Source organism: Bemisia tabaci, chromosome 4 (assembly GCF_918797505.1).
Source record: "Bemisia tabaci chromosome 4, PGI_BMITA_v3".
Lineage (NCBI taxonomy): Eukaryota > Metazoa > Arthropoda > Insecta > Hemiptera > Aleyrodidae > Bemisia > Bemisia tabaci.
In genome coordinates, this window is record NC_092796.1 from 17,927,154 (window position 1) to 17,949,681 (window position 22,528).

The following is a 22,528-nucleotide window of genomic DNA, read 5'->3' on the forward strand; positions in this document are numbered from 1 at the left end:
AAGAGCAGAAATTTGAAAACACTCCAACAGTGCTTCAGGATTATTCAAGTTATGTTGAAACAGCGTATCTCAATTGCAAGACTCGAACTCCTGATTTTTTTTCTTTCACCGCAGTCGTTACATTTAATCATGGGAGGAGGTCCAGCTGGTCCCGCAGGAACTGGAAAGACAGAAACAACCAAAGACTTGGGCCGTGCGTTGGGAATTATGGTATATGTTTTCAACTGCTCTGAGCAGATGGATTACAAGGTATTCATTCAGTCAATCTTCAGCTATATATTTTGAGTATAATAGAATCGGCTCATGAAAAAACTGCCAATGCCTTTTTTTTCATCCTTTGGAGGTTTCAAGGTAGGATTCAAGGGTTTGCAAGTTAGCTCTTGGACACTATTTAATGCTGCTATGTATTACAGAGCTTGTACAGTTTTTTTGTAGCTTTTTGTAAAATTAAGAAAAATTATTATTGGTCTCTGCTCAGGCCGGTGCAGTAAAAAAAAACGAAAGTTGATGAAATAGAGGTGACAAGCAACTTTTTATTTTTTAAAAAGAAGTCTAATTTGTCAATACCTTATGGGTCGTGTGGAAAACAATGTAATCTTGTTTTTGAAATTGCACATTTTTTGGTATATTTTAATCTGTTATAATTAAGATAAATAGCAGGTGTTTAAATCCATATCATCCTTTTTTTGCTGTTTCCCAAAGAGAGACTTACCGCATATTATATTCTATGAGGGATAAGCAAATAATTCACTTTCAAGAAGGAAAATACTGTGGAAGCAGTAGGTATCCATCAATGAGAACTGGTAAAAATCAATGGTCAAGTAATTAGTGTCAAGATCATTATTGAATAAAACTCAGCAACACCTTCTTTATGGATCGGGTCGGTGCAGGATTGCTTTTATGTAATAAAATCTAAATCGATGAAAATCTATTTTTCTTTGCTTTTTCTCATTAAAAATCCATTATCAATAAAGCATTGGTTTTTTGTCTTCAATTTTAATATTTTTAGTCATGCGGGAATATATACAAAGGTTTAGCTCAGACTGGTGCATGGGGTTGCTTTGATGAATTCAATAGAATCTCTGTGGAAGTTCTCTCTGTGGTGGCTGTTCAAGTAAAATCTGTTCAGGTAACTTATGCTCAATTCAAACAATTAACATACAAAGAACATACTTTTGCATGCTGCAACTCTCCAAGAAAAGAAGGGTGCTTTAAAACCTGACAAAATCCATTGCATGTTGCTCCAATTCTGCAACTATTCAGTAATTACTAACTTACTCATCAACTATTCAGCAATTCCATATCATTTAATCGGAATCCAGTGGCCTGAAAATAACAACATCTATCATAAAAATGAGACTTACATTTCAAGAAAATTTCCTAATAAAAATTACGTAAGGGAAATTTATTCAGATTCTTCCATAACAAGAAAATCCATGCATTGACTTAATAGCCTCTGATGATGTTTACCTAGTTTTGGATTCTTATTCTTCAACTGTGCGAAGGACAAAATGTTCATCACGATTGAAGAGGACCTTGGCGTAAGGCAGTAAATGACTTCTTAAAAGAAATCAAGATGTTGGCCATATCAATCAAAATTCATCTCTTGGTATATTTTGTTAACAAATTGAACACTAGATCTCACTTTTTCAGCTCAGTATTTAAATCGAAAACCATTTGTGTCTTAAGTTTTTGTGTAATTTTTCAAGTTTAAATCTGTTTTTCTCAAAATCTTGTGAATGTCACATCAATCCATCACCCCTAATATCCTTCATTCAAAGTTTATTTCTCCACTAAAAAACTTATCAGCACTTATTTGTCCACTCTGGAGTGAAAAATCTTGAAAGACTAAGAAATATTATAGAAGTTTAAAACACCTTACTGTCACTTTCTCCTTTTTTCTGGTTATGATTACTTAGACTATGATACTCTCCATCATCAAATATTGAGGCATGCGGTTTTGAGGTAATATCATTGTGGCATGAAGTAACTAGATGTTGTTCTTTTGTGCAATAATGAGACATCCACATCATTCTTTTGGTATTTTTTTTCAGGATGCCATTCGTGATAAGAAGACACTCTTTAATTTCATGGGGGAAATGATTGCGTTGACTCCAACAGTTGGTATCTTCATAACAATGAACCCTGGCTATGCTGGACGTACAGAATTGCCTGAGAACTTAAAAGCTCTATTCAGGTTACTTTTTTAATCTCTATTTTATCAGGCGCATACTTAATTCAGTTTGATTGGAAAATCACAAGGTGAAGTTTCTTGTCTTCAATAGATTAAGAAATTCAATCTTACCAGACATTTGAACCAAAGTTTATTTACAGAAGATACTATATCTAGATGAGTTGGTTTGCATAAAAATGTGCGATTGATTGAGAAACATCGTACCTTAATTTTCTTTCTGTCCCATGAAAGCAAGCTTTTAAAAATTATGAGTCAGCATTTGAAAAAATTCTACTGAGTGAATCTACGGAGAATGAAAATGTTTCTGTGCTTTTTCAGGCCTTGTGCAATGGTGGTCCCTGATTTTGAATTAATCTGTGAAATCATGTTGGTGGCAGAAGGGTTTCAAGAAGCTCGTGTTCTAGCCAGAAAATTCATCACATTGTATACCCTGTGCAAGGAATTGCTATCCAAACAAGATCACTACGACTGGGGTTTAAGGGCAATCAAGTCTGTGTTGGTTGTCGCCGGCTCTTTGAAAGTAAGAACTTTCTGTATAGGTTCTTTGTAGTCCTTACTTCCAATTTTATTTTCATCTTGTCTTCAAAATGTTTCAGATCTAATATAAAAAAATCCTCTGTCTCTTGAGCCTATTTTTACTTGAAAATCCTTTTTTACAACCACAACCTTTCAGAATTATTCAGTTTTCTAATGCATGCCTCCCTTCCCCCCCCCCCCCCCCAAATCAACCCTCTCGCTGTTTTTAATGAGCCTGTCATTGCTACTCCTGTTTATTGATTGTGCTAATGGATGAATGTTGCAGCGTGGAGATCCAGGTCGTCCAGAAGAAGAGGTGTTGATGAGAGCGCTTCGTGATTTTAACGCCCCGAAAGTCATCACAGATGACGTACCGGTTTTCATGGGTTTGATCGGTGATCTCTTTCCTGCTCTTGATGTTCCACGTAAGAGGGATTTGGAATTTGAACGAACAGTAAAACAAGCAGCCATGGATTTATTACTACAACCTGAGGACAATTTCATTCTGAAGGTACATTTTCTAGCTCAATTAAAATATAATCTCCCTCAGATCAAGAAATCTGCTTCATGGAGCTAACAGTTGTTGTCAGCGTACGTTCAACCGAGTAGGTAAAGTAGGATTAAAATTCATCAATCTCTTGGTAAAAGTCTGAAAACTGTAATTATGTGTTCACAGTTTTCAACTATTGGGGAAATCTGCACGATAGCCCTATTGTTCTGAATAGCATTTGCAATTTTTCGAATCCCACATCTTTTCCCTAGTATATTGCTACCAAATGTTTTACACATGCCAAATCCCTCCCAAGCCTCTTACAATCCAAACCTTTGAACAATCTATCTTCAAGTTCATAATTTTAAAATTTCATTGCGCACAAAGGTGTGTATTCTTTTTTTCATGCCAAGCAACTGGCGGAAATTCCCTGATTCATATATTTTTCTTTTTGACAGTATTGTTTCATAACAGGTTGTTCAATTGGAAGAACTACTGGAAGTCAGACACTCGGTCTTCTTGGTTGGCAACGCCGGCACGGGTAAAACTCAAGTTTGGAAAACGCTGTTCAAAACATATCAGAATATCAAACGAAAACCACTCTACAATGACTTGAACCCAAAAGCCGTCACAAATGATGAATTATTTGGGATTATCAACCCTGCAACAAGAGAATGGAAAGATGGTAACCTCTCTCTTCTGTCAACAGTAGAAACCATTTGTATCATCATATGACGTTTTTAGAAAACGGCTTAAAGTATATCATCATTTTCCCGTGGTTTCATTTTTGTAACCATGAGAATAATGTACATGTTCATTTTGGTAACCGCTTACTTCGGAATGAATTTTGGATCCCAAACTGATGTGGACAAGATCTTAATTCAAAGCTCTTTACCAAGTTTTAAAACTATTTCTTGTTAGAGGGTATTCTAAGTAATTAAGATACAGAAATACCATCCTATAATAATTGGCGGCATGTAACTCGTACCTCATTGGCACACAACGGATAAGAGGGAGAAAAGAGGACTTAAATTTAATTACAGATGAGTCGTCTATTTAATGAATTTTATATACGCAGTACTAACCAATTGTTATTATCGAAGTTATTTTTCTTCATCTGATGATTCCTCTCTCTCTTAATCTTAAAAAATGTTTACTGTCATTTTCAGGCAGATATTTTGTGAAAGAATTGAAAACATTTTGGGTAGCATTAATATTTCTTACACCGAGTCAAAATTTTGTCCCCTAAAACTTCTTTCTAGGTTCGGTAAGAACCATTCATACCCGGAAGCTAAGTCAGGACTGGTGGGGGACGGGTTTAATGACTAGCCCAGCCATGAACTTTTTTGCAAATTTTAAAGTAAGCAGGCGCTCATTATCTTGACCCAGCATCTATGATTGTTTTAAAATTTTCCAGTTTTAAAGTTTATCATTTAATGATTGATTTGCAGGTCTCTTTTCCGTAATCATGAGAGATCAAGCCAACTTGTCTGGTGATCATCCGAAATGGATCATACTAGATGGAGACATTGATCCAATGTGGATAGAATCACTGAACACAGTGATGGATGACAATAAGGTACACTCATCAATAACCTTAACACTCTTTTCTTTTCAATTTTTTAAGACTCTTAAACATTGGTCAGAGGAGATTTTTTTCATTATCATGTTTTTCCATCCAAAGATGGTGGACAGGTGGACCTCTCCCTTTTAGGACAGGGTATGAAAATGATTCGAATGAATTAAACAAACTTTATTTTTACAGATTTTGACTCTAGCAAGTAATGAGCGCATAGCTTTAACTCCATCGATGCGTCTGCTTTTTGAAATTTCCAACTTACGAACGGCTACCCCTGCAACTGTTTCAAGAGCTGGTATTCTTTACATCAACCCTCAGGATTTAGGCTGGAACCCGTAAGTGATAAAAACTTCTCGTCTCTAGTAAGTACATTCTGTAGCAAGGAGGGTCATACGATCATGAAGGATTTTGCCCTATTGTCATTGTTTGTAGAACACCAAATCGAAATTTAACCAAGTTTAGAATGTTTTTCAGAGAAATTTGTCGTTTACGCTCGAACATTGTGAAGTCTTCTAAGTTGTGTACTTTTTCAACTCCAAAAAGATTAGTCAGGTGTTATTATCCTTGGTTTATGACAAAATTGCGGAGAGTAGTGAGGATGAGTAAAAATTAATGTAGAGTTGTAATTTACTTGTCCCTTGACTGATCTATTTTTTCTAGAATACTTTTCTTGATGATTGAAATATCTATCAATAATTTAATTTTTTCTCTTTTTGCAAGGTATGTCACCAGCTGGATTGAAACTCGCGAACACACTTCTGAGAAGTCAAATCTAGTCATACTTTTTGACAAGTACATCCCAGCTTGTTTAGAAACGGTGCGGACGAGGTTTAAAAAAATAACACCAATTGCGGAGATGGCTCATATTCAGATGCTGTGCCACTTGCTGCAGTGTCTTCTGACTCCCCAAAATACACCACCAGATTGCTCCAAGGAGTGGCTCGATTTGTACTTTTCTTTTGCCTGTGTTTGGGCCTTTGGAGCTGCCATGTTTCAAGACCAGGTATAAGCTCAAGTCTGTTATGGCAGCGTTTAATTATAATCCATCAATATTATTCGCATCATCATTAAGTGATTAGTACCTCAGTAAGTGGAGGGTTTTGGAGGCCAAGTTGCTGAGTATTTTTGCATCCATACCTGTCAGATCTCGAAGATTTTGCAGATTTCATATTAATTTTCGCATATATGAATTCTTGCTGTTCTGCACTAAGTGTTTTTATTTTGTAATTATATTAGTAATCTTCCTTTAATCCGAACCTACTCGTAACAACGTTTCAATCTGTTCATTACCCACATGTTTTTGCAAAGTTGTTCCTGTCAGGCTGGAAAAATGTGCAAAAGAAACAATGGAATTTAAGCGCTTTGAACCACGATTTCATTAATTTCTGTGATGCTAGCGTTTTGTATCAGTCACTTACTAACTAGTACTCTACAATTAGTTTCTAAAATAGTCTGAAAATAGAACCTCTAATGAAAGTGCATCTCTCAAAACATCGGCCACTGTGACTGTACTGATATCTGATCAGCGTGTTGCAAAATTTTTTAATTAATTTGAACAATCAACTGTGAAGTCTTGGAATTTGTTTCGTCAATCAAATGAAATTTCTACCACTGACAACCTCTTGTCTTGCTATTTTTAAGGTGAGAATTGATAAAATTATTTGTATCAATTTTTTCCCAGGCAATTGATTACCGGGTTGAATTTTCCAAGTGGTGGATATCAGAATTCAAATCAGTAAAGTATCCTAGCACTGGAACTGTATTCGACTACTACATTGACAATGAAACAAAACAGTTCATGCCATGGACTGAGCGATTACCGAGGTTTGAACTTGACCCTGATACACCATTACAGGTAAAGATGTTTAAAACATATCGCAGTTCTTCATATTTTCGATCCATATCAACAGTATTCTGGCTCATTTGTTTATTTAAAGAATTTTGTACTCTGCATTTCTATTACATCCTCTTCATGAATTTACAGACAGTCATACCATACAAATTTTTAGTACAAATCTAACAATCTGAGCAAGAAATTTGGAGGAGAAATCATCAGTTGATAAAATTTAATCTATTCGTTTGTGACTGTTCAAAAAATTTAATATGCCCTAAAAGATTCATAATTATTGTTTCATTTTGATCTCTTTCTTCACAATAAATTCTTTTATTATTTTCAGACTGCTGAAAGTAATTAAAAGTTTAGCTTTTCTGAAAACATGTCTCTGATTTCTAGGCAATCCTGGTGCATACTTCAGAGTCTATACGTGTTCGGTATTTCGTAGATTTATTAATGGACCAGAAACACCCAGTCATGTTGGTTGGTAATGCTGGTTGTGGCAAAACTGTTCTGGTTGCAGAGAAGCTTGTGAGCTTGAATGAGAACTATGCAGTTGCAAATATTCCATTCAACTTCTACACTTCCTCAGGTAAAGTCGTTTTTATATTATTAATTTCAGTTAATATATTCTTTAGGAGTGTTACATGAATGGATTTTGTATAAGTCTTAATGAATTTTTCCAATTTGAAAAGAGCTTGTTAAAAATATTTCTACATGCTGCTCTCATTTAAAACTTTCTAAGAAAAAGTCCGCGCGGTGCGCCTTTGGCAACCTGATATTCATATGCACTTCTACCAGGCCAAAAAATGATGCCCAAAAAAATGACACAATACAACGGCTATGAATGACTATTTCAGGACATTGCGTAGACAACAGGAAAAGTCAAGATAGTAGAGTTACTTCTTAGTTGTACCCATTTTGAAACTTTACCATTAGTAACAAGATAGGTTTGCAGATAATATTTGAACAGATTGGCAACATGATTAAAGCATGCTGCAGAAATTGGTTTGAAATGAAATCTACTAATTTATAAAAGTGATAGAGGAAATTAAATTGTCTGAATACACTGTTCTCTCACAGTATTTTTTTAGTTTTTCTTTTTCCTTGTTGTGCATTGCTATGCTCTCCTTGACCATCTTCTTGATTGACTATTTGTGCAGAAATGCTCCAAAAAATATTGGAAAAGCCTTTGGAAAAAAAAGCTGGTCGTAATTATGGTCCCCCTGGCAATAAAACATTGGTCTACTTTTTGGATGATATGAACATGCCAGAAGTGAGTATTTGTATGAACTTGATCTCTATACAGCTGAACCCAGTTTTGGGCATCAATCGACAGACTTGAATGTATGAATCAAGAGCAACAAGGATTTCAGTCTTCTCTGGAATAAATGAAATGCATCAGCTCTCATGAGATCCTATGAACCGTAGAAGTAAACAAACTTGTAGACAAGTGCTGGAGCAAAAAATGCCCAATCTTGGGCCTCTAAAATATTAAATGCAGCCCTGCTTAAGATCTCTTTCCACAAATTCCATCACACTCTTTATCACAATGACAGACATGGTATTACTCTCTTTGCAAACTAGTCTTACTTTTCTTTGGCAAGGACTTAAAAAATTTCTCTTTCACCCAAAGTCAAAATTTTTCAATCATGTGCCTTTTTCTGGTATGATTGGATCATGCTTCAAAAGTTCGGCTAGAAAATTGAACTCTTTTTGTTTTTTAACACTCTCTTCGTAGATCTATCCTTTGTGCTTAATGAAGCCCACTTTTATGATCCTTGTATTCTAGCGCATAATCTTGTTTCCCCAAGCTAACTTCTGTTGTTAATTCTCAAAATTTTCTTATCCTAGGTTGATCAGTATGGTACAGTACAGCCACACACTCTAATTAGGCAGCATTTGGATTATAATCACTGGTATGATCGCACAAAGTTGTCTCTGAAGGACATTCACAATTGCCAATATGTCTCCTGCATGAATCCAACAGCGGGAAGTTTCACCATCAATCCACGTCTCCAGCGCCATTTCTGTGTTTTAGCTGTTAGGTATGGCATTTACAGTAGTGTGCCAGTAAATTTCCTTAGTCATTTTTTGTGAATACTTCCAATGTTCTCCAATGCCTGGAAAGGCGGTTTCTTCCTCTCTTGATCCACCAGCAAGGAAAAATTAGACAAACATGACTGTCCACCAGAAAGACCCATTTGTCAATTTGGGCAAAAAATGTGTCTGTGCAGTTAAATTTTCAGTATCTTAAAAAGGAGTCACGCGTGATTCGGTTCATTTTTGCGTCAATGGTGGACATATAATTACATTTCAATCTAGCGATTTTCATCCTTGCAAATCGCAAAATTTTGAATTGTTTTTTCCTTTTTTTGACTTGCAAATTCAAATCGTCACATCCTTCAAGTGGTTTAGCATTTTAAAGCGATTTTTGTCCTAATTTTTCAAAATTTCTATCGAGGCAATAACACCAATAACTCGATTTTAAGTCCGTTAGCAGTTGTTGCTAATTCTTTATTAGAATTGTTATGAAGAAGAAGCAGCCTAAAATGAATCTAAGTGGTCCATCCTTCTCATATTGTTTCTTTTTTCTTTTTCCAGTTTTCCGAATGCTGAATCCTTAAGCACTATTTACCATTCTATTCTAAGCCAACACTTTGCCAATCCAGAGTACAGGTTCCCCCATATCGTTGCTCGAATGTGCCCTAATGTTGTAACAGCAACCATCGCACTCCACAACAAAGCCGGCCAAGTGTTTCTCCCAACTGCAATCAAATTTCACTATATTTTCAATCTACGAGATCTTTCTAATGTGTTCCAGGTAAAGTACACCCAATGCATAGTTTAGCAGTTTGAGCTCTACTAGGAAGCACCGGCACCGTTCAATTGCTTTGTTGACATGCTCTCTTTATGTTGAAGAGTGGTGCAAAATTTTAATTTCTTATTGTTTATACTATTTTAAAATTGAATGGAAGAATCTTGCTTCTAAAAAATTGACAAGGAGCGGAACTTTTTAAACGTTGCAGAATTTTTTAAGATTCGTAGTTCTCCTATTAGTGCATATAGATCACCAGATATTTTTTTGTTAGAGCTCATGAGATATCAACCAAAATAATAAAATTTCATGATGCGCCTCTCTTCTCCTGTGTTAAGAGGGTGAGTTTCAGGCAATTAAAAAGTGAGTACCCCTTCTTTCTTATCTCTAGCTCATAATATTCTACTTTTACAGGGAATGTTATTCAGTTCTAATGATTGTTTAACCTCTCCGTCTGATCTGGTGCGGTTGTGGATGCACGAGTCACAAAGAGTCTATGGAGATAAATTAACGGATGACAAAGATGCAGATGCATTCATGAAGATTCAAATTGACATCGTCAAGAAGAATTTTGATGTAAGTTCTCTCCAGTCACCTCTTTTATTGGATAGTGTCACTTTTTTAAAAAATTTGTGGCAGTAAAATGAAATAAATTAATTACCGAAGGAATTTTTGTAGAAGATGCGCCCAATCAGATACTTGTCTACCAAATTATCTATACAAAATAATATTAAATCAGATACCAGATATTACCGAATATTATCTCCGATATTAAATCTACCAAAATTTCCTAGGAAAATAGGTTTCAACAGAAGACTCTTGTGAATAGAAAAGTTTATTTATTAGCTCAGCAGAAATCAGATGAGGTTCTTCTCTCAGAATTTGAATCATGTTCTCCAAAAAAAAAAGCTATAAATTCTATTTTTCCTTCATGTCACTGTACAGTTTTCAATTTGGCACCAATCATCCCCCCATAATCTGTGCAACTGAATGTGTGGTCTAATCATGTTCTGATTTCTGGATGAACCTTTCAGGAATTAGACGAAGGGACTGTTCTTGAAAAACCCAATATCTATTGTCACTTTGCTCAAGGAATCGGAGAGCCGAAGTACATGCCAATAGCTGATTGGAATCATCTGAGCAAGTTACTTCAAGAAGCTCTCGCATCTTATAACGATCTTGTTGCTGCCATGAATCTAGTTCTTTTTGAAGATGCTATGATGCATGTCTGTAGGTAAGCATAAAAGTGACCCATAATCAATTAGGACACATCTAAGTGGCTTTAAATGCAGTTTTTTTTTTTTTAAAAAATTTTGATTTATTAAATTATTAATCGAAGTCAGGATACAAAAATTAAGGAAGAATAAGGGAAACTTACTTAATGAAGAATAAAAATTCATGTAATCTTAAGAAAAATCCGGAAATATTTATGGAAGAATGAAATAAATGAGGCAAAGTAAATGAATGAGGCTAAGTAAAAATTGTGTTTGTTCTTGACCTTTTCAATTTTTTTAAAAAAAAATTATTATTAATCCTATCAACCCAAGAGCAAATTATTTATTCATATAATTTGCTCCCTTGCTGAATTCTATTCACGAAATAATTACAGAACAGCATTACTACGACTCTTCTGAAATGAAAATTTTAAATCAACGTATTTGAAAATGTAGTTATTTTTTTGTTAAATAAAACTGTGAGACAGCAAAATAAGAAAACAAATAGAGCGATTTTCTTTTCCTTGAAAGTTTGCAGTTTGCTGAGCATCTGCGAATCATTCTGCACAGAAACATGTCAAGTAGGAATTATTTGGAACCAAAAATAAGTCTTCATTTAAGAGCCTTTGAATTTTTTTAAGGAATCATTAGAAGATTTAAGCAAATAAAAAATCTTTTCTCTGCTGTTTTGTGATTGTTTAAGAGGCACTTCATTTATCTGTTCCCAGAATAAACAGAATTTTAGAGTCACCTCGAGGAAGTTGTTTGTTGGTTGGTGTTGGTGGAAGTGGGAAGCAATCCTTATCCAGACTAGCAGCTTTCATTTCAAGTTTGGAAGTTGCACAGATACAGTTACGCAAAGGTTACGGCATATTAGACCTTAAGGTGTGTGTTTTTCTGCTTTGTTCAAGTCGCATCAGAAACTTCACAAGCTCATTTTGCTAGTATGCAAGTAGTTCATGAGCTGTTTATGTTGCAGAGTTGATTTACAAGTTTCAAGAAGGATTTGAAAAATATTTTTGATGCTTTTTGTTGCACTTTTTAATTCTTGATAAAATATATACGATGCTCAAGTGAAGAAACTGATGTTTGCACCGCCTTTGTGTTCAAGTTCTAGGTTCTCGAAACTATTTGAACCTCCTTTTTGCTTTGATTCATTTGTCTCCTAATGTTCCTTTGTCTTCTTTCTATAGATGGAATTATCAGGCTTGTATTTAAAAGCTGGTTTGAAAAATGTTGGAATCATGTTTCTTATGACAGATGCCCAGGTACCATCAGAGAGTTTTCTTGTTCTTATCAACGATATGCTAGCATCTGGTGAGGTCCCTGACCTATTTCCTGATGATGAAGTTGAAAATATCATTTCTGGAGTAAGAAATGAGGTAAGTTTGTTCTTGCACCACCATCTTGATAAGAGGGAAATCATAAAATTCTCTACAGTGTACTGAACAGAATAAGTTGCTCACAATGAGTATTGTCATTTTTTTCCATAATTTGTTTTTAAACATTGTGTTTTTGGTAGGAAATATCTAACTGAGCTGAAAAAAACCATGTTTCAGCATCAATTTTTTAAATAAAACCTCTCACTTTGTTTCATATTTTACATACATTTAAAAGTTTCAAAAAATATCATAGAAATAAACATTTTCATAAAATTCACTCAGCCTCAAGTGCAAAATTCCCCGAAAGCGACTTCCTTATTATGTACTGTGTTTTACAAGTTCAGTAAACTGAACGTCGGTTAGCAGATTTCTTGGTAGATGAGAGATAATAATGACATGAAATTTTCTTGTCAGCCTCAGAAAAAGTATGAAATTGAAAAAAAAATGGGCAAAAAAGAAGAAACAAATACCATGAAGAACAAACTCAAATCGAACCTTTACTCTTTTTTTCTCAGTTTTGTGGGTAAGTAAAACCAGAAATTCTTATCAGGGGTAATCTTAGTATTCTTTGGTCTTTTACAGGTCAAAGGAGCTGGACTGTTAGATTCTCGTGAGAATTGTTGGAAGTTCTTCATTGACAGAGTTCGACGACAGTTAAAAGTTGTGCTTTGTTTCTCTCCTGTTGGTTCAACTTTAAGAATTCGGTCACGTAAATTTCCTGCTTTAGTGAATTCAACTTGTATCAATTGGTTCCATGAATGGCCACAAGAAGCCTTGATGTCCGTCTCAAAGAAGTTTCTAATGGAGCTCGAAGTCTTACCTGTAATTCCTTTTCATTAACTACCAATATATTTCTTTTCTTAAAGTCCCTGAAAATGAGGGAAGTTTCTTGTATATTTTGATGTGCCTTGCACTTTCAAAACAGTGTTTACAAAGCGCCGACATGTGTGGCAGGCAGTTCCAGCTAATCTGGCAGGGTTTGTGATCTTACCAAAGTTGGTTGTCTTCCTTACCATCTTTTTCAATTCGTTACTTTTGTTGGCTTTTTTGAATGCCTTTGATCTTGATCGAAAACTATCACCAATATGTCAAAATTAGAAACCTATATCGATTTACAAAATTAGGCTTCAACGGGTGGTTTTTACATGTCAGTTGACAAGAGTGCGTAATAATCAAAGTCTCTGGTGTGTAAAAAAGGAAAGTGTCACTCATGAAAAAATTAAAGTATCAGTGAGTTTGAGGGAAACTTGTTTTAAAAATGAAGTTTGCCAAAACTTGATCCAGAAAACTCAACTCGGCATCATCTGTTTCAACTCTTTGAGTCATTGGACTCTGCAAAATTTTAAAACCTCAAACTCGCTTTTCTGATAGTCATGTAAATGTCACATACCTACTCTCTTCATTTATTGGAGGCTTCAATGATTCCTAACAATTTTTTTGTAATTACACTCATAATACTTTCTCCTCTGACAACAGGAATGCTTCAGAGATTCGGTTGCCAAATTTATGGCTTATGTCCACACTCAAGTCAACGCTACCTCTCGCGTATATTTACAAGCAGAACGTCGTTACAACTACACAACTCCTAAATCTTTCCTAGAACAGATCGCCTTATACATCAAGTTGTTGCTTCAGAAATCAGCCGAGTTGGCTGGTAAAGTTGTGCGACTAGAAAACGGTTTGGAGAAACTGAAAAGCACAGCAGAGCAGGTCAGATTCCTAATTGTTTATGAAACTAATAGTCCTCTCATCTACTTAAAAATAATGAATTCTCCTGACAAAATTGAAATGATTTGAGATAGCCTGTGGCAAGAAATTTTTTTTTTTTAGTTTTCCCAAGCGGGTTCAAGGGATTTTCATAGATATTATTAAGTGAATATTTCTCACAAGTTGAGATCTTTACGAAATAGAGGAGGTCCAATCTGCACAATGACAGTCAAATATAATTTATCTATACCTCATTTTTTCCAAATTCACCAATAGTTGATGTTTAAGTTATTCAATTTTATTGAAATAATACATACCAAACTATGATTTAAAAAAATATAAGTAAAATCATCCCATTCAAGCATCATATGAATAATACATTTAAGAAAACAAGGCTTCAAACTTGCCAAATTCTAGTTCTTACGAAGGCTTTTGGAACCTTTGTCCACTTTTTCAGTGTAGCACATTTGATCCCCTTTGCACACTTTCATTTATGTTTTTGTTTGATTCTTTCGTGCAGGTTGATGATCTGAAGGCAAAGCTAGCCGTGCAAGAAGTCGAATTGAAAATCAAGAATGATGCTGCGGATACTCTAATTCAAATCGTAGGAGTTGAGACGGAAAAAGTATCAAGAGAAAAAGCAATAGCCGACGCTGAGGAAAAAAGAGTCAAAGTTATAGCGGATGAAGTTGCAAAAAAACAACAAGATTGTGAGGAGGACTTGGTGAAAGCTGAACCTGCTTTATTGGCTGCTCAGGTTGGTGCGAGCTTTCTCACTCCTGCCCCATCTTCTGAGGATAATTTATAGAAGAAGCCCCCTCGTGTTCACGGGTGCGCTGCATACGAAAATTCGTTCCCTCTGTGGCTAGACTCATGCAAGCCTGTGCAGTCTCATCTCTGTGATGTCAAGTTCACTGACTTTCTAAGATAGTGAAACCATTTCCCCAAGTCCTTTTGGTCTGCACAAGATCAATACTGGTATTGGGAAAGTCTGTACGGTATGGATATATTCTTTTGCTCAGGATCACTGATTTCCCGTGGCCACAACAAAAACCATCTTTTACTGGGCCTTCCGCACCATCAGAAATTCACTCTTTCCCTCTTGAGTTTAGGTTAGAAAAATTCTCAAAGATGAAAATCCAAACACGACTCGTGATGATTTGAAATTCGTAGCCCAAAAATTATGATTTCAAGAAAAAAACTTCTTTAAAGTGAAATCTGCCATCCTTAGGGCCTCAAATTGTCCAAATATATCGAAACTTTATACCCTCTCTTGTCATGAAAATGAACCATTGTAAACCATTTGCAGCTCTGTGGTTGGAGCAATAGAGAGTGTTTTTCATCAAGAACTTAAATCGGACTTTTCAATCTTACAAAAAAAAACAATTCTCTTGAAAAATTTGCTTCCCTGAATTAACAATAAGATCCCTTCTCTTGTGGATATTAATTGATTAAAAAAGGTTACTTATAACCTGCTGCAAATTAAAGTTTTTGTCTCTGCATTTTGCAGGAAGCTTTGAACACTTTGAACAAAGCTAATCTCACTGAATTGAAGTCTTTTGGTTCTCCGCCTGGTGTCGTAACAAACGTCACAGCTGCAGTGATGGTGCTCCTAGCTCCAAACGGTAAAATACCCAAAGACAGGAGTTGGAAATCTGCTAAAATCGTTATGGCCAAAGTTGATACCTTCTTGGATTCGCTTGTGAATTATGATAAGGAGAACATCCATCCAGAAATCATCAAGGCCATCCAGCCATATCTGAAGGATGAGGAGTTTGAGCCTGACTTTGTAAAATCCAAATCTGCTGCAGCTGCAGGTGCTCTTTTATTCATCATCCTTTTCTTTCAAATGGAGATAGTAACCTTCATCAACTATGAGTTGTTTACTTCTATGTATGTATACTCTATTCAGCTGTGGTAGCGTAGTGTAATAACTCTTCGAGGCAGCTATCCGATTGTAGCAATCAACAGAATTCATCAGTTTGTTGGGTCTAGCATTGACAATTCAGCATTTTAACAGAATGTCTCAGCATTACACCATCTGGTGCTAGTTCAATCAGGAACTAGATTTTTTGCTTCAGTTTCAGCAGGAATCTGATATGAAGAAGCCAAGATGGCTGTAGATCCTAATTTTGCAGGTCATTAGGATTTTACAGGTACATAGTTGCCACTACCTTAATTGATCAGAAAATATATCAATCCCAAGTTATTTTGACCAAAGTGCCTCCATTACGAACAAATTATAAAACAAGAAAACTTAATGAAGTTCTAAGTCTTGATTAATTTTTTGCTTGGAGTCAATTGTGCATATATTCAACTGAACCCCTCCAAAACAAGTCGTTTGAATGCTGTTTGAACATTGAGCTAAATTCATTTTAACATTTCTCAGGTCTGTGTGCATGGGTCATCAACATAATAAAGTTCTATGAAGTGTACTGTGATGTTGAACCGAAACGGAAAGCTTTAGCAGCGGCAAATGCAGAACTAGCTGCCGCTCAAGATAAACTGACAGTGATTAAGCGTAAAGTGGCATCTCTGGAAGAACAGTTGGCGAAACTGACACATGATTTTGAGCAAGCAACCTCAGAAAAGTTACGGTGTCAAGAGGAGGCAGATGCCACTAATCGCACCATCCAGCTTGCAAATAGATTGGTCGGCGGGTTAGCCTCAGAAAACGTTAGATGGGCTGAAGCAGTTGCCAGGTAAACTTTGCATAAATATCCATAAACCAAATGAGTCAAATAGTTTGTATCATTTATTACACTGAATTACTAAGCAATGCATTTATGTGTAATTCACAGGAACCATTTAAGACGTGCAAAGTCAGGATGCAAGGGGTTACCCTCTGCACCGTAAGTCACCTGTTGTGCAAGTCAAGTAAGGCTTTTAAAAGAGAGGTTGTGCTGAGTCTATCAGAGCCCATTGAGGCGCTAGGAAATGAGCGTAGTTACGAATCAGCTCTTATCACTGTACCTTGCCAGGTTTTAGCGCAAATAAAAATTAAAGGAAGTACATATGTGTTTTCAATGTGTAATAAATTATTTTTCAACATTTTCAGCTCTTTTTCATGACTTAGCTGTTTTTCTTTCTCCTAAGTTAAAATGTTTGATGCTCTGTTGAACATAATCTTTTTGTTGTTGTTTGTTCCAGTCTCATGCAGCAAGGAACAACATTACCTGGAGATGTTTTGTTGATTACTGCATTCATTTCATATGTTGGATGCTTTACCAAACAGTATCGACTTGATCTAATGAACAAAATGTGGATACCTTTCCTCAAAGGCTTAGAGGTGGGCAAGAATTTTCACTCTTTCAAATTTTATGAAATTCAAAACTGCAACTTTTAACCAGTGTTTTCATTCATGTATTATTGCATCATCCTTCTTTGACTTCGCTTCATCAATTTATGAGCTCATTAGTTTATGGCTCTAATAGTTTGAACTCAACTCCATCTTATAATACCTCTGTTAACCCTTTTAATGGATGGCCAAAGTTCAAAAATGCGTACCTCCATTGCAATGTTGAAAAATCTCTGATTACGTTTTGTAATTTTTTTTCAAAGGAACAAACAAGAGTTTTTCCTTTGAATTTTCTGTGAATATTTTTGAATTGATGAAAAAAATTTACAGTAAATTTTGTGAAAATGAGGTTTTTTTTTTTTTTTTTTTTAGCATTTTTTAAACCCTAATCTGTTTTCTCTTGTACTTGTTAGGATTTCATAAACCCTATTTTGTTATCTCTTAATTCAGCCAGCCGTTCCAAACACAGAGGATTTGGATCCATTGACGCTGCTGACAGACGGGGCACAAGTTGCAATTTGGAACAATGAGGGTTTGCCAAGTGACAGAATGTCCACTGAAAATGCAACCATCTTAACCAACTCTGAGAGATGGCCGCTCATAATTGATCCACAAGTATGATTTTCCTTTTTGTCATTTACTCATTTTGTAGGTACTTCCTTATTTTGGTGAGTAAAATATCTATTATTTGAAGTATCGTATGTGATAGCTAGCTGGAACTAATGAGATAAAGTAAAAAGTTAAATCTGATAAATAAACAAAAGATGGCAAGATCTTTTAATAGATACAATGGTTATCACCTAAAAAAATATCAATCTAAATATATCATTAGTGTGAAAAAGTACCAATCATCACGTAAGGTTTGTTCAAGAAACAGTGTTGTAATTTTCAGCCGGTGCAAGTGATTGATTGATTCAAAGTTCAATTTTTCAGAACTTTTTTGAAAAGAGAAGTTGGTCAACCAGTCATCAGTCTCAACTGTTTTTCAGTGTTATGAAGTAAACCAAAGTAAAAGTGAAAGAAAAATGAAACATTGGCACAAAACCAGCGAAAAAACAGATTTTGGCATCAAGTTTTTTATTGACATAAACAGTTGTGGTCAGTGAAGTATGCTAAAAACTGGTAAGCGCTTTGAGTAAATTTTGTAAAGAGGACCGTTGAGGTTAATGAATTATGCCAAAAATAGGCACCAACTATGTGAGTTCTTTTACTTACGTTGACTGGTGTGATTGGTGGAATCTAATAAAAATTATTATGTGGTTTGAATCGGTCTTCTGAATTGAAATATTTCCGTTAGTGAAATATGACGAAATAGATTTTGACTTTGAGTTTTTCTTTTTTTACTTACATGGAATTTTGTGGATCAGGCCTCTGAAGGTAAATAAATAAATAAATAAATGTATGAAATAAATTATGTATATTTATTGACTAATTTTTTCTTTCCTTGTAAGTATGCAAGCTCTCACACTTGAGTATGTCCATGTATTTATCGTGTCTTGTGGCAACAATTTTTTTTTTTTTTTTCAATACAGTTGCAAGGAGTTAAGTGGATCAAACAGAAGTATGGTGATGATCTTGTGGTCATCAGGCTTGGACAAAAAGGATCTATGGAAATTCTGGAACAAAGTCTCAACAGTGGAGCTACTGTTCTTCTCGAAAATATCGGTGAAAATCTGGATCCTGTTTTAGATCCTCTTCTCGGTCGGAATCTGATTAAGAAAGGCAGGTCAGTGTATATTGGAGAATGGAATATGTATCCTCCAAAGAAAATTATTCCTTCGCACAAATTGTTAAGTAAACTAATGATATTTTTACGCTTGTTCTTCAACAGGTTTCTTCCGCTACTCTCGTTATTTTTAATGTTTGAAGTGCTTAGTTGTGAATTTTTTTGCTTAAAAAGCTCTGGAGCTAAATCTTGATTTTTGTGGGTAACATACTCTTGAAAAGTCAGGAAATTTTTCATCAAGTATTGAATTTTCTGGCTTGTTGAAATATTAATGACATCTATCGTTTTCGCATCCATGCTGTCTTTATGCAGAGCTTAGACTTCACGCTAAATATATGCCCTGTGAAAAGCATTTGCTTGCTATGCATATAAAAAGGCATACAGGAATATTTTAAATGGGAAGAATTTGTCACCTGCCCTTCGCAAGAATCCTCTGTCCTTATCCCAAAGTATTACTTTTTCATTTTTTTGCCATTTTGTTTTAAACTCTATTTTTGTCTCTTCCAACAGAGCTATTAAAATGGGTGACAAAGAAGTCGAGTACAACAGTAATTTCAGGTTGATTCTGCATACAAAGCTTGCAAATCCTCACTATAAACCTGAAATGCAAGCTCAAACAACTCTTATAAATTTCACTGTTACGCGTGACGGCTTAGAAGATCAGTTGCTTGCGGAGGTCGTCAAAGCAGAAAGACCTGATTTGGAAGAATTGAAAGTATGATTGTTACAGAAATTTTATTTTATTTTGTTTAAGTATATAAGACTCATTATTAAAGAATACAACTTATCAAACTTATACAGTAACATACCATGCTACTTTTTTATAATGCAGAGACTGTTACGGTGAAGTTTAGTGGTTGGTTTGACTCAAGTAGTTTCTCATTTTTTATTAGCGGTAGTTTGGATTAAGGCATCAAAAACGTTCATATCTTAGTCAGAAATTACTTTCAATAATTTTTGTTTCATAAATCTTGTTTTACAGGATATTTTGATGAGAAAACACTTATAACGTTTAAATTTGCACCTTGTCCGGTGGTGAACTGTAAAAAAATATTTATGAAAAAAAAGTGAATGCTGCTCTTTTAGCACAATAGATATTCTCTATGTTCAGTTTCTTTCTTTTTTTTAATCGTCCTATTCTATTTTGTTTTAATCTATGTTTTCATTTTTTCCACAGGCTGAACTTACTAAACAACAAAATGACTTTAAAATTATGTTGAAGAAACTGGAAGATGACCTCTTATCAAGACTGTCAAGTGCAGGAGGTATTGTATAATACCTTTCAATGAAGATGAAAAATTTAATAGACTGTATGTAATTTTTAAGTAACTTTGAGAATGAGGGGAAAACTTTGTATTTCACCAGAGTGGCCTCACCAAATAAGCGAGGGTAACATTTATATCTTCTGGAGGTTCTCCAAAGCTTATACTTTTAGAATATACCTCATAATTTTTCCTCCTATTCCTTTCTGTGGTTTATTTCACGTTTTATTCTTCATGTATCTAACTTTGAATTTATTCTTCAATGAATTTCTTTCTGCTGTTTTCAGGCAATATTTTAGGTGACACTGCTCTTGTTGAAAATCTGGAAACCACCAAACGAACTGCTGCAGAAATAGAGAAAAAAGTTGCAGAAGCAAAGATCACATCGGTGAAAATCGATGAAGCCAGAGAACATTACAGACCAGCAGCTGCTAGAGCCAGTCTCCTGTATTTCATTTTGAACGACCTCAACACAATCAACCCAATATATCAGTTCTCTTTGAAGGTGTTTATTAAATTCTTACATAGTTTTTTCTTCTTTTTTTCAATTACTTTTATCTTCTTTTAAGCATGTAATCGATTTTTCATCAAGGGTTAGAGCTAACAGATTTTTAGCTCTGTAAAAGTTTACTATTAGATTCAAATGTGCTGGACTTGGTTAATTTTCAGACTTTTGCACATTTTGACTCCTGCGAATAAGCGAAGAGTGAAAATTAAAAACCAAGTGAGCGCCATCAAGTATTTCTACAATTGCGCAAGTGTTTTTCTTATTGAGTGGGAGTCCAGCGGCCTCATGAGGATGATACCAAACATCAGAGAATATTTTCCTTCAAAAAAGTTGATGAAGCAAAAACATTCAGGTTCTTTTACCATGAGGAACACTTTGTACAAGCTTAGTGACCCTTGATGCTGTTTTAGGATTTTGAATTTCCGCCATCAAGTTTTCTACGCCAACAACTTTATGACTTTTTTCTTTCTTATTTTGAAAAAAAAATGTATTTTTATTTTGAGTCTGCTGGAATAAACTGTCAAGTTTTCCCCTAGAAAAATTTTATGAGACAGTCCCAATTATTTACCATCATCACCCTGTAATGAAGCACCAACGAATTCTAATTTCTATTTCTAAGAAGAAACAGTAGTTTTGTATGTAAATAACCAGCAAATGTGATTTTTTTTCAAATTCGACAAAAAATATATCGTCAAGTAATAAGATGTGATTCAGATCCAATGCTCACAGTACCGTGAATAAAGAATTAACTATTTTCTGAAAAAAAAAACAATTGAATTGAAGACCAAATTAAGTTTTTTTTTGTTTTGTTTGTTTGTTTGTTTGTTTGTTTGTTTGTTTTTTTTTTCTGATAAAGCAGATATTTCCAGTACTTTGAAATTTCTCAAGCAGCTGACAGTGTTCTGAACCTGCACTAGAGTTCCATATTCATTCTTTTTCTTTCTTCTTTGTGCATCCTTGCAGGCATTCAGCGTAGTATTTCAAAAAGCAATTGAGAAAGCTGTTCCAAACGATGATGTTGAGATGCGTGTTAACAACCTAATTGACTGTATCACATACTTTGTTTTCATGTACACGACAAGAGGTCTTTTTGAGTGTGATAAACTTATTTTTGCTTCCCAAATGGCATTTCAGGTAAACAAACTTTTTCCAAGGCACATCATTATTTGAACAAATTTCCCATTGAGCTATAAAACTTTTAAAATCCAAAGAGACACAGATGATTTTGGTCTCATAGAAACTCATCTATTGACTTTTTTTGGACCAATTGAATTGCTATTTATGAGAAAAAATGACTTGCGCCTCCCCTCCCCCTACCTCAGAAAAACAAAATTCCTTTGATTTTTTTCCACCAGTCGTAATCTAGTATCCATGCAAGCACTGATTTAATTTTTACACAAAAACTTACCAACTTCTAAGTCAAACTTAAGAACAATGTCCCTTTTCATCTACATCTTTATTTTACTATGCTTAAAAGTAACTTGCACCCTTTGTGCACTTATCCTGATATATATCTGGAGGATATGCTGTGTTTCATCAAAATGTAATATGTACCAATTTCATTTGCAGATTCTCCTTATCAATGAAGAAATTCAACCCCAAGAGTTGGACTTCTTTTTAAGATTCCCTCTCACTCCTCATGTTACATCACCTGTTGACTTTTTATCCAATACTTCATGGGGTGGCGTCAGGTCCTTATCAAGCAAGGATGAATTCAGGTGAATTTTTGTACTTCTCTCTAAGCTACAGTCGTCACTCATCCCTGTATTTTCATAAAAAATAGTGGAGGTTGTAAAATTAATGTTGCAAGGCATTTGTGCCTAAATTCAGATCAGAATTGTGATTTTTTCTTTAAATTACATACATAAATCTTAACGATTCGTGTTTTTGCAATGTCTGTTTGCTTGTTTTGGTGTCAGGTCAAAAAAATTGTGCCTCTCAAAATATAATAATCTGGCTTTGTCACTTCACTAAAATCAGTAATCGCAAGATGAACTTTC

The 22,528-nt window shown here is 34.9% G+C and overlaps 1 protein-coding gene across 2 annotated transcripts in view; it reads left to right on the forward strand.

Annotated features, from left to right (window-relative positions):
• LOC109034292 (dynein beta chain, ciliary) overlaps nucleotides 1–22,528 on the forward strand; it is a 68,477-nt gene that overhangs the window by 38,760 nt on the left and 7,189 nt on the right. For both annotated transcript variants that reach the window (XM_072299443.1, XM_072299445.1), the window contains 31 exons: nucleotides 115–249; nucleotides 1,010–1,129; nucleotides 2,055–2,197; nucleotides 2,513–2,714; nucleotides 2,997–3,221; nucleotides 3,675–3,885; nucleotides 4,652–4,779; nucleotides 4,966–5,114; nucleotides 5,500–5,782; nucleotides 6,461–6,634; nucleotides 7,013–7,205; nucleotides 7,777–7,889; nucleotides 8,468–8,661; nucleotides 9,218–9,437; nucleotides 9,846–10,007; nucleotides 10,466–10,665; nucleotides 11,374–11,530; nucleotides 11,839–12,027; nucleotides 12,610–12,849; nucleotides 13,504–13,737; nucleotides 14,255–14,491; nucleotides 15,245–15,551; nucleotides 16,124–16,436; nucleotides 16,885–17,023; nucleotides 17,483–17,647; nucleotides 18,565–18,758; nucleotides 19,269–19,473; nucleotides 19,936–20,023; nucleotides 20,308–20,525; nucleotides 21,492–21,662; nucleotides 22,098–22,246. In XM_072299443.1, coding sequence (XP_072155544.1) covers nucleotides 115–249; nucleotides 1,010–1,129; nucleotides 2,055–2,197; nucleotides 2,513–2,714; nucleotides 2,997–3,221; nucleotides 3,675–3,885; nucleotides 4,652–4,779; nucleotides 4,966–5,114; nucleotides 5,500–5,782; nucleotides 6,461–6,634; nucleotides 7,013–7,205; nucleotides 7,777–7,889; nucleotides 8,468–8,661; nucleotides 9,218–9,437; nucleotides 9,846–10,007; nucleotides 10,466–10,665; nucleotides 11,374–11,530; nucleotides 11,839–12,027; nucleotides 12,610–12,849; nucleotides 13,504–13,737; nucleotides 14,255–14,491; nucleotides 15,245–15,551; nucleotides 16,124–16,436; nucleotides 16,885–17,023; nucleotides 17,483–17,647; nucleotides 18,565–18,758; nucleotides 19,269–19,473; nucleotides 19,936–20,023; nucleotides 20,308–20,525; nucleotides 21,492–21,662; nucleotides 22,098–22,246 — 5,858 coding nt within the window. The remainder of the gene's footprint in view (nucleotides 1–114; nucleotides 250–1,009; nucleotides 1,130–2,054; nucleotides 2,198–2,512; nucleotides 2,715–2,996; nucleotides 3,222–3,674; nucleotides 3,886–4,651; nucleotides 4,780–4,965; nucleotides 5,115–5,499; nucleotides 5,783–6,460; nucleotides 6,635–7,012; nucleotides 7,206–7,776; nucleotides 7,890–8,467; nucleotides 8,662–9,217; nucleotides 9,438–9,845; nucleotides 10,008–10,465; nucleotides 10,666–11,373; nucleotides 11,531–11,838; nucleotides 12,028–12,609; nucleotides 12,850–13,503; nucleotides 13,738–14,254; nucleotides 14,492–15,244; nucleotides 15,552–16,123; nucleotides 16,437–16,884; nucleotides 17,024–17,482; nucleotides 17,648–18,564; nucleotides 18,759–19,268; nucleotides 19,474–19,935; nucleotides 20,024–20,307; nucleotides 20,526–21,491; nucleotides 21,663–22,097; nucleotides 22,247–22,528) is intronic.